This window comes from Sceloporus occidentalis, unplaced genomic scaffold, assembly GCF_023333645.1.
Source record: "Sceloporus occidentalis isolate IW3139 unplaced genomic scaffold, rSceOcc1.0.p SCAF_3, whole genome shotgun sequence".
NCBI lineage: Eukaryota > Metazoa > Chordata > Lepidosauria > Squamata > Phrynosomatidae > Sceloporus > Sceloporus occidentalis.
The window spans coordinates 100,487,454-100,503,322 of NW_028316983.1; the positions used below are offsets into that span (position 1 = coordinate 100,487,454).

Sequence of the window (15,869 nt, forward strand, 5' to 3'; positions counted from 1 at the left end):
CCATTAAATACAACAGCATAGTAAAGTGGTGTCCCTTATATAACATGGCAACATCAAGGCTTGCTTTCTGGAATTTATATTTTTTTAAATATTTTTGAGCCATGATGCTTGAATCTGCAGATAAAGAATCTGTGGATATGGAGGGCCAACTGTACATATTGTACTGGGCTGTCAGAGATGCTTCTTGTAATATGTATGGCAATTATCCTCTCCAACCCATGGGTACATCAGTACATGTGGGATAGGAGCCAGTCCTACCATGAGACAGATTGAAGTAGTGACCTCGGGGATGAGGTGCCGAGGACAGGGAGCCATGGTTAAATTTTAGAAATGTGGGCTGCAAGGGAGATTATCTCCATCTCCCTTGTATGTGTGTGTGTGTGTGTGAAAGAGAGAGAAAGAGAGAGAGAGAGAATCTCCCCTGCAATCCACAAGCTGCCCTGTTGCTCTCAGCTGCAGCCCATCATCAGCATAAAAATTAGATTAATCTGTCATCTTGGTTACTTTCTGTAGATGAAATGGAAGGTGGTGCTGCCATCTTGTCCTTTGCCTCAGGAGGTATAAGTTCTTGTGCTGATGTAGGAGGAGAGGCTTGACTGAGCTTCTCGTCTCTTTCTTTTCTAGGCATTATTTTCAGCCCCTAAATAAGTTTCATGTACCCATCCCTGCAGTGGTCTCTTTTCCAGGCTCAAGGGCTTCAGGACAGGGGCATCACCAGGCTGTGGGTGCACGGGGGGGCAGGCTGTACCAGGTGACACCCTAAAGGAGGGTGACACCACTGCTCCCCAAACATCAGCCTTTTGGCAGAAACATGCTGTGGTGTTTGTTGGCATCCTTTTAAAATGCTGGCGCCCAGCAGAAGCAATGGTGTGAGTTCAGCAAAGCTCAGTAGCAAGAGAGAGGAGATGCCTCAGGTTTTAATAATTTTTTAATGTAAATATTTTAAAACATCACATTTTAGTCAGTTTTCACTGTAACCAAATGGAACTATGTACATGTAAATACATTTGGACTATGCATATGATATTGTAATTTAAACTTATAATTTCAATGTCGCTAGTTGTTTATGTCACAACTATTGCTATTAGATTCAGTGATCAAAGAATCATAGAATCATAGAGTTGGAAGAGACCACAAGGGCCATCCAGTCCAACACTCTGCAATGCAGGTACTCTCAGTCAAAGTATCCCTGACAGATGGCCATCCAGCCTCTGCTTAAAGACCTCCAAGGAGGGAGACTCCACTACACTCCGAGGAAGGAGTGTGTTCCACTGTCAAACAGCCCTTACTGGCAGGAAGTTCCTCCTAATGTTGAGGTGGAATTTCTTTTCCTGGAGCTTGCATCCATTGTTCCAGGTTCTGTTATCTGGAGCAGCAGAAAACAGGATTGTTCCCTCCTCAATATGACATCCCTTCAAATATTTAAACAGGGCTATCATATCACCTCTTAACCTTCTTTTCTCCAGGCTAAACATCTCCAGCTCCCTAGGTCGTTCCTCATAGGACTTGGTTTCCAAACCCTTCATTATTTTAGTCACCCTCCTTGGGACACGCTCCAGTTTCTCAATGTCCTTTTTGAATTTTGGTGCCCAGAACTGGACACAATATTCCAGGTGTGGCCTGACCAAAGCAGAATATAGTGACACTATTACTTCTTTGATATACAGCCCTCCCTTCCCTTACGTGGGGGATCCGCTCTGGATCCCTCCGTGTAAGAGGAAAACTGTGTATGCTCGTGCCCCATTGAAAATAATGGCACGTGTGCATGCGGCACTGCAGGGTGCATGCGCTGTGAGCACATGCGTCATTCATTGTATTGTACCGTGGCTTCAGCATATCCTGAAAGTTGCGGAAAGGAAGCCCGTGTATGGCGCAGGCTCATTGTACGTGAATAAAAACATTACTAAGGTATGATATGGTATGGGAGGAGGTCAACAGAGGGGTGGTACTATGAGTTACCGCACAGGATGATGCCACCCCTAGTGATGCCACTGCTTCAGGATATTTGGACATTTCTGTTGGCTGGGCTAGGAAGTAGTGTGGGGAAGGTCAAGGGACTCCCTTGACTTGCATATCAGTTATTGCCCCTCAAGCCCAAGGAAGAGTGAATGTCCAGAGTCTATAGGAAAGTAGAATCCACAGAGAAAATTCAGGATCTTCATTCACAATGCACAAGTGATGATGAGATTAGTGGCATAAGCTGCTGGCATCACTTCTACATTATTCAGTTTCCTTCCAGTTTTTAATCTACATACGCACACACAGACACAGAGTGGAACCCACCAGAATGAAAGACTCATTTTTCTGGCAATCTGACAGGAAGTGATGAATACCACATATGAAACAATTTTTTAAATGATATCTGTGCTCTATTTTAACAGCTGGTAAATGTTTTCCTGCCACTAAAACATAACAGATGATACACTGAATAAAATCTATATGCAATCAGAAGTGGTGATAGTGGCAGTGGGAAATGGGAAAATAAACAGAATATGGATTTCTAATGTGCACAAATTTAAATTGCTCCAGAAGGAATTGCATATGCCATTGTGCTATTGGACAAATATTTCAAAGATCTGGTGTGGTGTATTATTTCTTTGCTTCCCTAAAGACTTGGTGTTACAGTTGGTGCAGCCACATCTAGGAGATGAGGTATTTCTCATAAAACAATACACAATTCTTCTACATGTTCTGACACAGCACAAACTTCACGCATTGTTTCCATGCCAGCAGAAAAGCGGATATCAATGGGAGCCTTAGGAGCTTAACTTATCAAAGATAATTATTATTTATTCGTTGCATTCCACTTGCACTTAGAGGCTCAAGTCAGATGCTGTATATTAAACAAACATAATGAAATGGCACGACAAAAACATCTATTAATAGGAAGTTAAAGATTGCTTTTTTTAAAACCACAATTTGAACCTCAGAATTACAGCTAATGGTGTCATGAGAGCAGGACTTTGGGAGTAGATGTTTTGGGAATGAACTAATCTGTGGAGCAGCACATTTGGAAGGTGTGTGTTAACATCAAAACAGTCCTGCTGCTCAATTAAAGTTATCATTTACCTGTCAGATATATAAGATGGAAATGCAGCCAACTGCATCTAACAACAATGGTTGCTGAAAATGATAATGAATGGTATTGTATTTCATTATAAACAGATTAGTCCTTCCCAGGGGAAGGGAATATAATCTACCTCTATAGTCACCTAAGAGAGCCAGTGTGGTGTAATAGTATGAGTACTGGACTAGGACTCTGGGAGACTAGGGTTTGAATCCCTGCTTGACCACAGAAACCCATTGTCTGCCCTAGAGCAAGTCACACTCTCTAAACCCAAGAGGAAGGCAAAGGCTAACACCCTCTGAACAAATCTTGCCAAGAAAACTCTATGGTAGGTTCACCTTATGGGCACCATAAGTCAGAAACTTGACTTGAAGACAACAACAACAACAACATTCACTTAAGCATGGAATCCTGAATATTTGAAGTTGCAACAGAACACTAGCATCTGGCAACCCTAAATCACCTCTCATTTTGAAATTAGCCCAAATTGGAGGCCGCTAGGGAAAGTGAACACATGGCACTATTGCCCCTTCATGCTCCCTCTAGAATATGAGGAGCTTTTTAAAGTATCAGCTGGGGTTTGGTTCCAGGACTCCCCCCCACCAGTGGATAACAAAATCTGTGGGTGCTCAAGTCCCATTAAATACAATGGTATAGCAAAATGGTGTCCCTTATATAAAATAGCAAAATAGATTTGCCATTTTAGAATTTATGCTTTTTTTGGAATCTTTTCAAGCCATGGATGCTTGAATCCGTGAATAAAAAAATCCATGGATAAGGGGGGACGACTGTAAATTGTATGTGGGAGATGAAGGTGCAACAAGAGAACTTGTGGAACTAGGGAACTCAACTAAGGAATTCAACTTGTGGAACTAGGGAATTTGTGGAACTAGGGAACTCAATAATGGCCTAAACTGTGCATTTTATCCACCTCTGGTCTAGATAGTACAGCAGGCCCTTGAGGGCTGCTGGAGTTCTGTTTTAAGATCCCCATGGATACCAAAATCTATAGATGCTCACAAAAACACCCATTAAATACAATGGTGTACTAAAAGGCTGTCCCTGATATAAAATGGCAAAATGAAATTTTGCTTTCTGGATTTGATTTTTTAAAAATATTTTCAAGCTGGGGATGGTAGAATCCATAGATGCAGAATTTGTGGGTGCATAAGGCTGACTTTATTTACTGATGGGTAAAACAAGATGCATGCACTGCCTCCTTACAGCCCTCCTGTTGGAAAATTTTTATATTCTCTTTTCCCTTCTTTATATAGATAGGGATTTCCTGCATACAACCCCCCCTCTCTCTTATCATTCTAATTGTATGACTATAGTCACTCCCCCTTTTGGCACTCACACTTTCAAAGATTTTCTCCTGCCCTGTTGGGTCCTTCATCTTCCTTCTCCATCAACTTTCTTTGGAAAGATGGTGAGATAAATATTTCTTCTTAACCTGAACTATTCACTAACTAGATCAAGATATAGACTCTATGTATTCAGGACAGCAGCCAACTGCTGATAGCAAATTCCAAACAACAAGAGAACACCACACAGAGTTTGTGGAGTAAGGCAAGTCTTAAAAGGCAGAGTCCTGAAATGAGGTCAGTAGTCAGTCTGGGTATAAGCCAAAGGGTCAAACCAAGAGTGTAGTCCAGCAGTCCAAGAAGGTCAAGAGTTCCAGAAAGCAGGATGGTCAGTTTGAAGATCCAAGCCAAGAAGTCAAAACTGAGAGTCAAGAAACAAGGTGCTTTCAGCAGAGAAATCTGATAGCTTCTGATAAAGACTCTGGTGTCCTACCCAGGCTTTTATCATGAGCCCTCATGAGTGCAGCTGGTCTTTGATTAGTTGGCATTTTGCATAAAGCCTCCATGACTGCCAGAGGCATCCCCTTTCATATCTTCTCTGGCTGAAGGTAGGTATGTAGTTCTCTTAGTTCTCCTCCCTCATGCCCACAGTACTAGAAGGCCATGCTGCCTGGAGGTTTCGCTCCTGGTTGTCTCTCTGGAGCCACAGTCTCTGCTGGAGCTCTCAGGGCAGAACTAGGGCCAGGCTCAGGCTCAGGGTCAGAGTCCTCCCCTGAGTCCTCAGCCAGGCTGGGTCTGACACTATAGATAGATAGGTAGGTAGGTAGGTAGGCAGGTAGATAGATAGGTAGGTAGGCAGGCAGATAGATAGATAGATAGATAGATAGATAGATAGATAGATAGATAGATAGATTAAAGCCATTAGTAAACTTTTGTTTGAACTTCAAGCTGTGTGTGTTGTTTTTGAATCAGTCTCAGGCCCGTTACAGATGGGCATAAAGTATAGACTGGGTGCCCCTAACCCTAATACGGACCGACTCCGTACAAAATGGCGGCGCACGTTCCACATGGGGGGGCGCCATCTTGACGTAGCGGACGCTTTGCATCCGCACGACGCGCAGCGCATATGATGCTGCGAGTGTGCCATTGGCGCCTCGTGGCGTCATAACCGCCGCAAAGAGAAGTGCCATTTTGGCGCTTCTTATTTACAGCACGGAGGAGCCACACGGTTTGGATGCTGGGGCTCCTCCACACTGCAACCGGCAGCGGTGCGAGACCACCTGTTTTGGGCGGTCTGTAATGCGCCCCAGTTTTTAGAGAAGTGGAGATCATCGCACTACACTCTTTTAGTGCTGCTATTCCTCTTTTGCTGCTCTGGCTGCCTCCTGTTGCATTCTGGAGTTTGTAGTTCAGTGAGCTCTAAGATCTCTCTGGCTGAATATTCTAAATGCCTCTCCCTAAACTGCAAATCCAATAATGCAAAAAGAGGCAACCGGCCCAGTTAAAATAGAATAGCAATGCTTTAAGAGTGTAATGCAATAAAAGGACGTGTTTTCTGCCACTCTGCTGATTTAAACTTAGACCCTAACAGGCTTGGCTTTGATATTTTTGATATTTAAATATTTTTGTTTCTTTAACAATGGCTGAAGCCTTAGGAAACTTGAATTGCCCTACATCTTCAATATAAGACTGTCCTATATGATGTAGGACAGAGGGCCTCCCTAACATTTCTCTTCCATTAAAAAAAATGCCCCAGAGTTTAAAGGTACTTTCATGATACACAATTATACTAATTCCACTTTTTTTTTGTCATGGCAACATGGAATCTTGATATTTGCAGTTTAGAGAAGGGCATTTATAATTCTCAAAAAGAGAGAGCTCTAGTCCATCTCCTAACTATAAACCCAAGGAATCCAAAGGATGCAGCCATGGCAGTTAAAGTGGACTCACAGTGCCATAATCATGTAGTGTGTGTGAAAGTTCCCAATGCCACTATGTAGAAATGAAAATACACAGTTATCTTAAAACTGCTAGCTGCTTTTGTGCTCCTGAGACTTTTCCTTTTTAAAGAGAAAATTCTCTCCTTCGTAACAAATCCACCCATGTACAGTGGGAAAAGCCATTATTCATGATATTTGTTTATAATCCCTCTGCTGGCCAATATGTGATGTCATGTCACATATGTTGCAAAAGCATTTCCCCCCTCTCTAGCTGGCAATATTTTCTCATTGACAGCCACCACCACCTTTTTCTGAGTTTTTAAAAAAGCTTAAGCAACTACTCACTTGCAACAGGATCACACATCAACACTGACTGCTATAAATATCTGAAAGACCTGTATCACCTTACCCAGCCCTTTGAAAACTTAGAGTAAGGGTCATGAATTGCATTTTTCCGGATCCTATTACATTCTGTCCCATTCACAGAACTGTTGAAATATGCTTTATACCAGAGGCCTTAATGCCATCTGAAGAAGTGGGTATATATCCATGACAACTCTTGCAAAAACAAACAAACCCCAAACCTGTTATTCTTAAAGGTGCTGCCACCACATTTCTTCCCTTCTCCTTGCTTTCTTTCCTTTATTCTGAAAGGACATCTATAAATTGACAGGTGACTTGAAGGCACAAAAACACACAAACTGGAATTAAATGCTTCAAAACCAAATGCACATTTAGAACCAACTAATTTTGAAAGAACGTTCTAGTCTGTGTGATGCCAGTACTCCTTTCATTATAAATTAAGACCTCATAAAAGCTATTAGAGAAAAATATTAAAAAATATGTAGGGTATGGCCATGAGAAGCTTTATATTCAAATACCGAGTGTGCATTGGCATATGCATTAGGAATTATCGTAATGCATGTGATGAATGCTTTTTCACCCTTTAAAATTATCATTGTCAATGGGTTTTTAAATGCAATATGTGAAAATTGCTTAACAAGGTAATATTAAACAGATTTGGATCCTAATGATTTCTCTACTAATTTGCTTAAAATGGCAGGCTTTATAATCTGCACATTGTGTTCCAAATGAAACGCTTAATAATTTTTTTTTAAATTTCAAATTGGGTTGTAATGAGAATGTAAAACCTTCAAGGCCCCAGAGTCATGCTGGATTTAGAAATGACTCCTGCATTTTTTTCAGTATGAAACATTTGCTAGGGCCGCAAATAGCAAAACACTTTTCACAGTATATCATCCCTTATATAAACTGTTTGAAGTTTCTGACCCACAGCACGCTCGCTAAGGAGCAGTCCCATTATACTCATTAGTGTTTCAATTTACTTTCCAGAAGTTCATTCTTCCTGACAAATATTACTCTGTAATATGTTCAGCTTTATATACAAACTTTTAAAAGTTATTTTGGATTAAGTTTATTAGGAGGACCACATGGTGCTCATTCTAACTCCTGCACAGGACCTCCCTTGCAGAAAGGTAACATTATACCAACTCCAACCCAATACTAGTTGTCTCTTGGGTCTGTATGCCTGTCTAGAAAAACTAGCTCCTTATAAATTCCAGTTGGCCTTCCATCAGGCAAAGATGCCAAGAAAGAGAGGAACTGTCAAATTTCTTCTACCTCATCTTTCCTCCAATGAGCTCACAGCAATGGACATGGCTCTTTCCTTCCTCGCTTCAAGCTTGAAGTACAGGCTGCTGCCACATTGCAGAGTTGGACATCCTTTCCATCCTGTCGGATCATGGGATTTGTAGTTTGGTGAAGTATTCAGCCTGGTCTATCACAGCACTCTGGTGCTCACCAAGCTATTGATCCCAGATCCTCTGTAGACTAGAGTCGTGACTTGTGGCAGTTAAAGCGGTGTCAAGCTTCTTTATTTCTGCAGTGTGGATACACCCTGGGATGTGTGACTGGCTCAGTCACAAATGTGTTTCATGGCTAAGAGGGATTTAAGCCTAGATCTCCCAAATCTAGAAATCTGTGCTGGACTCTTATTTGTGTTGTTTTCAATTTGTTTTAACTGTTGCAAGTCACCTTGGGACCTAAACTGGAAAGACGGTGGGATATAAATACTACTACAGCTACTACTACTAAGTAGTCCGCTGCCTTGAGTCCCTATATTGGGAGAAAGGCAGGATATAAGATAGAAGAAAAGAATAAATACAATAAATAAAAAATAAATAGCCTTAGTCCAACACTCTTATGACCAGGGTGACCAGAAATCCTCTTTTTTCTCTGTCATGTCCTACATTTTAATTTCCTGTCCAGGAGGAATTCCATTTTGAGCATGTTTGATACCTAGTGTGCATCATTTTTTAACATCTCCTCCCCAACAAGAGAAAACCAAGGATGGGTGATTTTAACAAAGATAAATTCATCAGAAAAATGTATATCAAAATACAGTATATGTAATATAGTTGTAAATGAACTATATGAAATGAAATTATATTTCTATTAGTGTTTTTAGCTTTTATTTTGAATGCCCTATGTTTTACTTGACTGCCCTACATGTTGTGGTGCCTTGTCTTCCTTAGCAGTTAGGAGGCCTGGTCACCCTGCAGATGATAACACCATGGCTCTTAAAGTTTGTATCTTCTAACAGCTGGGTTCAACTTGCAATGAACCACCAGGATACTTAAGCAACCAGAAGCTCTGGTTGAAAAGGGATTGCCTAGCACTTGGGGTAGGCAAATACAGCCCCTGGGTTACGTGCTGCTCTCCCAGCCATGCTTATGGCTGCCAGAGGTAAAAAAGAAAATCTTTTGCAAACCCCCCACCCCATTTTTTTGCTCCAAAATACCCCAAAAAGATCTCCAGAGGGTGTAGAGGTTATTTCCACATGTTTGGAGCCCCCTGGGACAATGTCCCAAATGCCGCAAATGTCGCAAAATGTCCTCTGTGTTCCATAGAGTGGGTTTAGGGGCAATAGAGGATTTGTTTTTGCAGGAGCAGATGCAATCCTCCAAGTTCTCCTGGAGTACTAATGCAGCCCCCAAGGCCTTGTCTGCATGAGCCAAAATGCCTATTCCCCCCCCCCCCCAGTTCTGGTGTCTTCCTATGCAGACAATGCATGTCCCACCCCCTGGTTCTGCTGTGAGCAATCTGGATGCCATTAGGCATGTATATGTACCAGAACTGAGGTATTACAGCCTTAAAATGCATAACTGTTGCTCTGGATCTTCTAAAAAGATCCAGAGCCCTTCATCCCTACACCTTGGCAGCTGTCTGCATTGACATCCCACTGACCTGCCTGGTGCATTTGTTGTCACTGTGGTCACTCATTCGGAGGTCAGAACAAGGTGGCTGGTTGGCTTTATGCTCATCATTGGGACACCTTGCTCTGACTTAGAAGTGAGCAACCCGAGTAGACAGCAGAAGTACCAGGAGGATCAGCAGGATGCTTGTGTAGACAGCTGCCCAGACATGAAAATGGAGGGGCAGGTAATGGGGCAGGCCAGGGCAGCTGTAGTACCAGGATACTTCAGGCTGCCCCCAGAGTATCCTGGCAGTGCAGACAAAGCCTTAGTCTTCCACTTATATTGCCAGGGAACTGACCCCTGGCCTACAAGAACTGTATTCCTAATGTGAATGTGCTTTGGAGGATCACAACAGCAGCAGAATATAGTGGGCCCTATAGCATATCCCCTTCCACTGCCCAGAGGTCTGTGCAGTTTTCATGGGCTCAGGAAAGTGTGGCAAGGTGGATGGTGGGACTGGAAGAGTTTCACCCTGGTTGGTTCCTGTACAACATAAGCTAGTCCTTGGGGATCCCAACCACAGTTCTCCACTAGACTGCTGAGGAGATGGATAAATGAAGATAATTGCATCTTTTGTTAGATTTTATTGAATGTCACTCACAGATAACTACATTAAAATATCATCCATATAACAAAAATAATTGTACCAGACAAAAACACAGGACTTGTGTGTACAATAGTTGCATTCCTCATTGTGCAACGTGCAGCATTCCCATGATCTGCCCTTGGATTTTTGTTTTCTAGTTTGATACTAATGAAATGAAAGTTACAAAGCTCTTTCAACAGATAAACAACAGGCAAATGTGTATATATGTGACAGCTAAAATGGCTTTGCTCCCCTACCAAAAGAATGAAACACTGACTGGTAGCAGTTATGCCATAAGAGGGCCAATTCAGTTTGTTCAATCTGCCTACAGAAAGTTTTGTCAGGTGTATGGTTGGCTTTATTGTTTCTATCAGAACAAGTTGTAAAGAGTAATATATAATCATATTTCCCAACTATCAAGTCTGTTATTTTAATTTTTTTTAAAAATCCTTATAGTTTCTAGCTATCATTTCTACAGTAAACTATTAATGCCTGAGATCATTGTCAAAATGGACATTTTTATTTTAAAGTGCCGTGTTCACTATACTCATAAAGGACAATGAAATAGAAGGACACAATTGTTAAGAGCGTCGTGCTTAGCTTTTCAAATAAGGCATGTTAATTAATATTTTAAACATCTGCATATTTTTGTTATAGTTATGTCATTAAAAATCTTTTCATAGTTATTTGCATACAGATACAGAAGTTACATACACTTAAAATTGTTTTAGCACTATTGTATAAAAGCTGCTAGCATGAGAAATATATACTGCTTGCAGAAAGGACAGTGCAACTTAGAAAACTTCAAAACAATGAAAGAACCAATGATTACATACATATACACTTCCCCATTCAATTCCACCTGCCTTGCTAAAATGCCAAAATATGTGGAAATCTATTTGGTACACCTGTACAATGATTGAAGTTTTTAAAAGTATCTAAACTTTGTTTTCAAAGTCTGTGCTGATATAAACCCGACTTGCTTCAGACCTAGAGTAAAAGGCCAGAACTGCCCCAACCAACAAAGAAAGATGTGGTGAGTAATCAAAGTTTAACAACAGTCACACATGCACTGCTGAATGGGCCCTCCTGCTCATCTTTTTAACAACTACACTTTTCAAATACTGTTACTCCACCTGAGGTGATTTTTGGCATTGAAGTTTGGCTGAAAAGCAATTGCTTAGAAATGAAGAGAGATGGAGAGAAAGAAAGAATGAACCTGTGGGCCACTCTTTTGCTGCTAAGTCTGTTTGTGGGCTTTCATGTTTTGTTTGGCTCATCATTAATGAAAGTGTGGCATAGTGGCTGAGTGTTGAACTATTCTGGAGACCGGGGTTCAATTCCCAGCTCGGCCATGAAGCCCACTGGGTGACCTTGAGGAAGTCACATGCTCTCAGCCTCAGGAAAAGGCAATTACAACCACCCCCCTATGAACAAATCTTGCCAAGAAAACCCCATGAAAGGGTTGCCATAAGTCAGAAAGGACTTGAAGGCACACAACAACTACAAAACCAGCCTTTAAGGCTGAGGCAGAATTCGTTTTAAAAGAGTTTCTTGTGGGGCTGCATTGTGAGATCAAAAATATCTGCACCTGCAGGAGTGGCCAACTGTGTGTGGGTTGGGACCAATTTTCACCCACGTGATTTCCCCCTGCAAACAACACTGTTGCATTCCAGCTGCACCAGAAGTGATGTATTACTTCTGGCTACATTTTGGGTGATTCTTTGGCTAGGTATTTTTTTAACCTTTGGGTGAATGTGGGGGGGCGCTGTAGGGTGGGAGATATAACTGCCACATTTGTGGCGAGTGTTGGGTCATTTTGGTTGTTTTTTAGGCAAAACAACAACAACAAAAACAAGCCTCCCCAAATTATGTGGAAAATGATTATTTTCAGTGTTGGTTGGAAGGCTTCAGGGGTCACCAGGAAGACTCTGGGGTTGCAAAATTGGAACCTGAGGCCACAGGCACCCACAAACTGCACTTTCCCGATACCTGTTTTAGTTTGAAGTTTTTACTGCCAGCAACTAAGCTGAGTAAAGGGTTTCAATTGTTTTAGAATGGGGGAAAACTTATTATGAAAGCTAATTAAGATTCAATTGTTCATTTTCTAAATATATAACGGAGCAAACCTACAAACATCTACCCAAAAGAATAACCTATTGTGTTTGATGGGACACATTAAGCGAAGTAGCACTGCAAGTTCCATTTTTACAAAAAATAAAATAAAATAATGCATTATAATGAGGACATATTCACCGGCTAAGAAAATTTAATGGGGAATTTTAACAACTTTTGTGTGTGTAAGGAGGCATTAAAAAGCAACAAATGGTTAGTTATCTATTTGTAAATGAGGTTATAAAAAAGCCTACAAGAAAACTGGATACTTAGGACCATAATTAGCCCCCTCATTATTATGACTGGAAATGGTTAGGAATGTCAAAACCAAGTTTTTACAGAAAAAATTTATTCTTTATTAATGAAAAAGCATTCAAATGATTTAGATGGAACTTGCTCACACAATTAGGCTTATAAAAAGAAATAGTAGTGCAAGTGTCAACCATTAAGATCTTAAAAATTATTCATTATATCAAAGCACCAGTGTGAACAAATTGAACACCAGCTTTTAAAAGGCTGGTATTTTAGTATACCATAATGTAGCTGCAATACAGTGTTATCTTTAAACTGTTTGACTGCATGCCTCTATAAACCACCAACTATTTATTTCTTTTTCAGAGATAAATGTTCAACAACAGTGATTTAATTATGAAAGGACATTATAAAATCATTACTATTACATACACAAATTAAAAATAGGCAGCAATGTCTGCATTGTCACCACACTGCAATTTAAGCCATGTCTTACTCTTTCCACCTGAAAAAGACAACATTATTGTCTAATCTGGCTGTTGTCAATTAATTGCACTAAAATAATGGCACAGGCTACTGAGTTCCAGATACAATCATTAGACCAAGGTTATGAGGCCCTTTCCATGTGGTTGAACTGTATCTCCCAGCATTCCTCACCACTGTTATGCTGGCAAGGCTGTTGGGAATTGCAGTTCAATAACAACTGGAAAGCCATACAATTCCCTGCAATAATCCACAGAACACAATGGCAATCTAGAGAACTTCCTGCTAAAAAGCATTTTCTTTCTTCTCATCCCTATAGCAACCCCTAATGGGTTTGCAATAGAGATTTCTTTTGATGCAGCAGTTTAGTTTGACAATCTGATAAAACAAGGAGGCTTGGGCAGCCTTGGCAGTCCATTTTTAAGAGCAAACAGGGCATGTGAACTATGTATACAATGCCCTACTTCCCCTGTTTTTAGTCAAAGTCTTGCTTCCTCAATTTTGTTCTCCAAATTGGTTGTCTTCTGATGACACTGCTCTTTTAGCTAGGCTCAGATACTGGAACTTGCAGGCAGGAGGGCCTGCAGACAATGGCAGTTTTGTGTGAGGCTTTCACACTCCTCATCTGTATGCTCCTTCTGCTAAACACGATCCCCTTGCCCTTCAATTTCTACATTACTGTGGCAGGTCTAGAGTTAAACATGGCTAGTTTGGCCTTCTCTTCCTTCTACTTGTTCTCATAATGAAGGTTCTGTGGCAAAATCTCGGGAAAAGAAAATTAACCTAGGAGTTCCATAAAATCTTGCTGCATGCAAGATATTTTACATTTAAAATTTGTCACTATATAAGATTTCATATAACCGTTGCTCTAAAAATATTTAAGTACAGTATATCCTCAATGATGGCACTTTAACTGTCAGGCCATAATGTCACTGTTAGCTCCAAACAGAGCGACCAGAAACAATTGTTGAAGTTTGCGATCAACACTTACATAAAAATCTCATTGATTCTATGGGCCCACTCTAGTAAGATCTGGCCTCACTTTATGAAATTAAAAAAAAATGCATGGTGTAGTTGTTGAAGAATGGACTCCTTCTGCTTCCCCCTGCCAATGATCCTACAAGTGTTTGGGAAGTGCAGGCAAAAACTATTTTGAAAAGCAGGACATCAACTACAGGAGAAGCGCAGTTATTTGCATTCAGGACAAGAGCTAACAGTGTGTGTGTATATGTGTTTTGAAGATGGATAATTGTTTTTACAAGTCATAGAGAACCTCAAGGATCACAGCAATTGACCAGGCCTGTGTTTCACAGCTGAAAGGGCAATATTGACCATTTTCATTAGTCAGTTCTGGAAGGCCCTTCCAAGGGGATCTGTAAGGAAAACACAGTCAATATATTACTATATTCTCAGGGTCGCAGGGAATATCAATCCATAATGTCTGGGTTCTGTTCTGTAACTATTTTCATTTATCAACTTAAAAGAACACATCTCACATAAGTACGGGATATATGTTTAACAGCATGCTATGACTGAGAAATTAACTGGGCAACCTGCATTATTTTTATTTAAAGCAGAACAAAACAAAACAATTATCAAGAAAGGAAAAAGTGATAAGTCACCAGTAACAACAGAAAAAAAGGAAGTAAAGCTCCAGATGGTAAAGAAAAATTGCATCAAATTAAAAGCTGCTCTAAAACAACTTATTTCAGTCCTAGATTCTTCACACTATGCAAAAGTATTACTTTTGCAACATTGTGAAAAAGCTAGGACTTAGGTGCAGGCTTTGTTAAACCTATGTTAATAAACTGAAAGCAAAATCAAAGCTACTGATGATGATGATGATAATGATGATGAGGGGGAAAGATGTTTTTGTATATATCATTTTGTTATTCAATATTCTTTTTCCTGGGCTTCCTTTATATTTCCTGTGCTGTATGTTATTAAAATCTGCGTCTCCATTTAGTACCACCATGGCCAAGCAAAGTGGGCTCTCAGGATCTGGATAGGAGTAGGGGTATAGCACCAGCTCACTGACTCAAAGTATAAAGGTTCCGGCCTGAGAATTGTATATGCATGTCCTGCACTGACATTCTATTATACCAAAGAGTGTGGATGGAAAACTGTAACCTCTCACAGTGTCCATGTATTACTATGAGGTTGGACACACTTCTTTCTTAGTTTCCAACAAGAAGACTTGAGATTTCAATTTATTCATGCATATGATCAAACACCTTGCAAAAGACAGAATAGAAGCACAAAGACCCCACCTCCCTGGCTTCATCAAGGAACTGACTTTTTAATGCTCCTCTGGCCTCATCAAAGAATTGACTTTTTTCTGGGAAACTCTCTTATGTGGACAATCTAACTACAGGGGTGGGAAACAGAAAACACAGACTTTGCTCCTTGTAGACAAAAGTGATTGGTATCCATACTTCTTGATTAATGTATTTTCCATTCTCATTCCTGACCTCAGGAGGTCTTTATGTAACTGCTGTACATAGAACACAGACATATAGCCTGCTACTGGTAGATTGGACTGATAGCTATCTCAAATGGCAGAATAATTCAGGGCTGGGGTACCTGATCTTGAGAATGTAACATTTTTGGACTATAGCTCCCAGATGCCCCCCCCCCCCCCCCCATTTCAGCATCATCGTTGCCCATAATGATTGCAAAATGTCTGGCTCTCTCTTCAGTCTTTCCAAGCTCTGTAAAAATCACCACATTTGCTATTGCTCACAATGCTTCCAGTCTCACAGGCTTGTCTATAATTTGAAGCTGATAATACTGGTTCCATTTTGTAGGTTCTGCAATGAACAGATTATGAAAATCCAGTCTACC

At 40.7% G+C, this 15,869-nt stretch overlaps 1 protein-coding gene across 7 annotated transcripts in view; it reads right to left on the reverse strand.

Annotated features, from left to right (window-relative positions):
* Positions 1-10,158: 10,158 nt before the first annotated feature.
* LOC149316485 (glycogen debranching enzyme-like) overlaps positions 10,159-15,869 on the reverse strand; it is a 59,992-nt gene continuing 54,281 nt past the window's right edge. For all 7 annotated transcript variants that reach the window (XM_089515643.1, XM_089515642.1, XM_089515640.1 and 4 more), the window contains one exon: positions 10,159-14,398. In XM_089515643.1, coding sequence (XP_089371769.1) covers positions 14,281-14,398 — 118 coding nt within the window. In that variant the 3' untranslated portion in view covers positions 10,159-14,280. The remainder of the gene's footprint in view (positions 14,399-15,869) is intronic.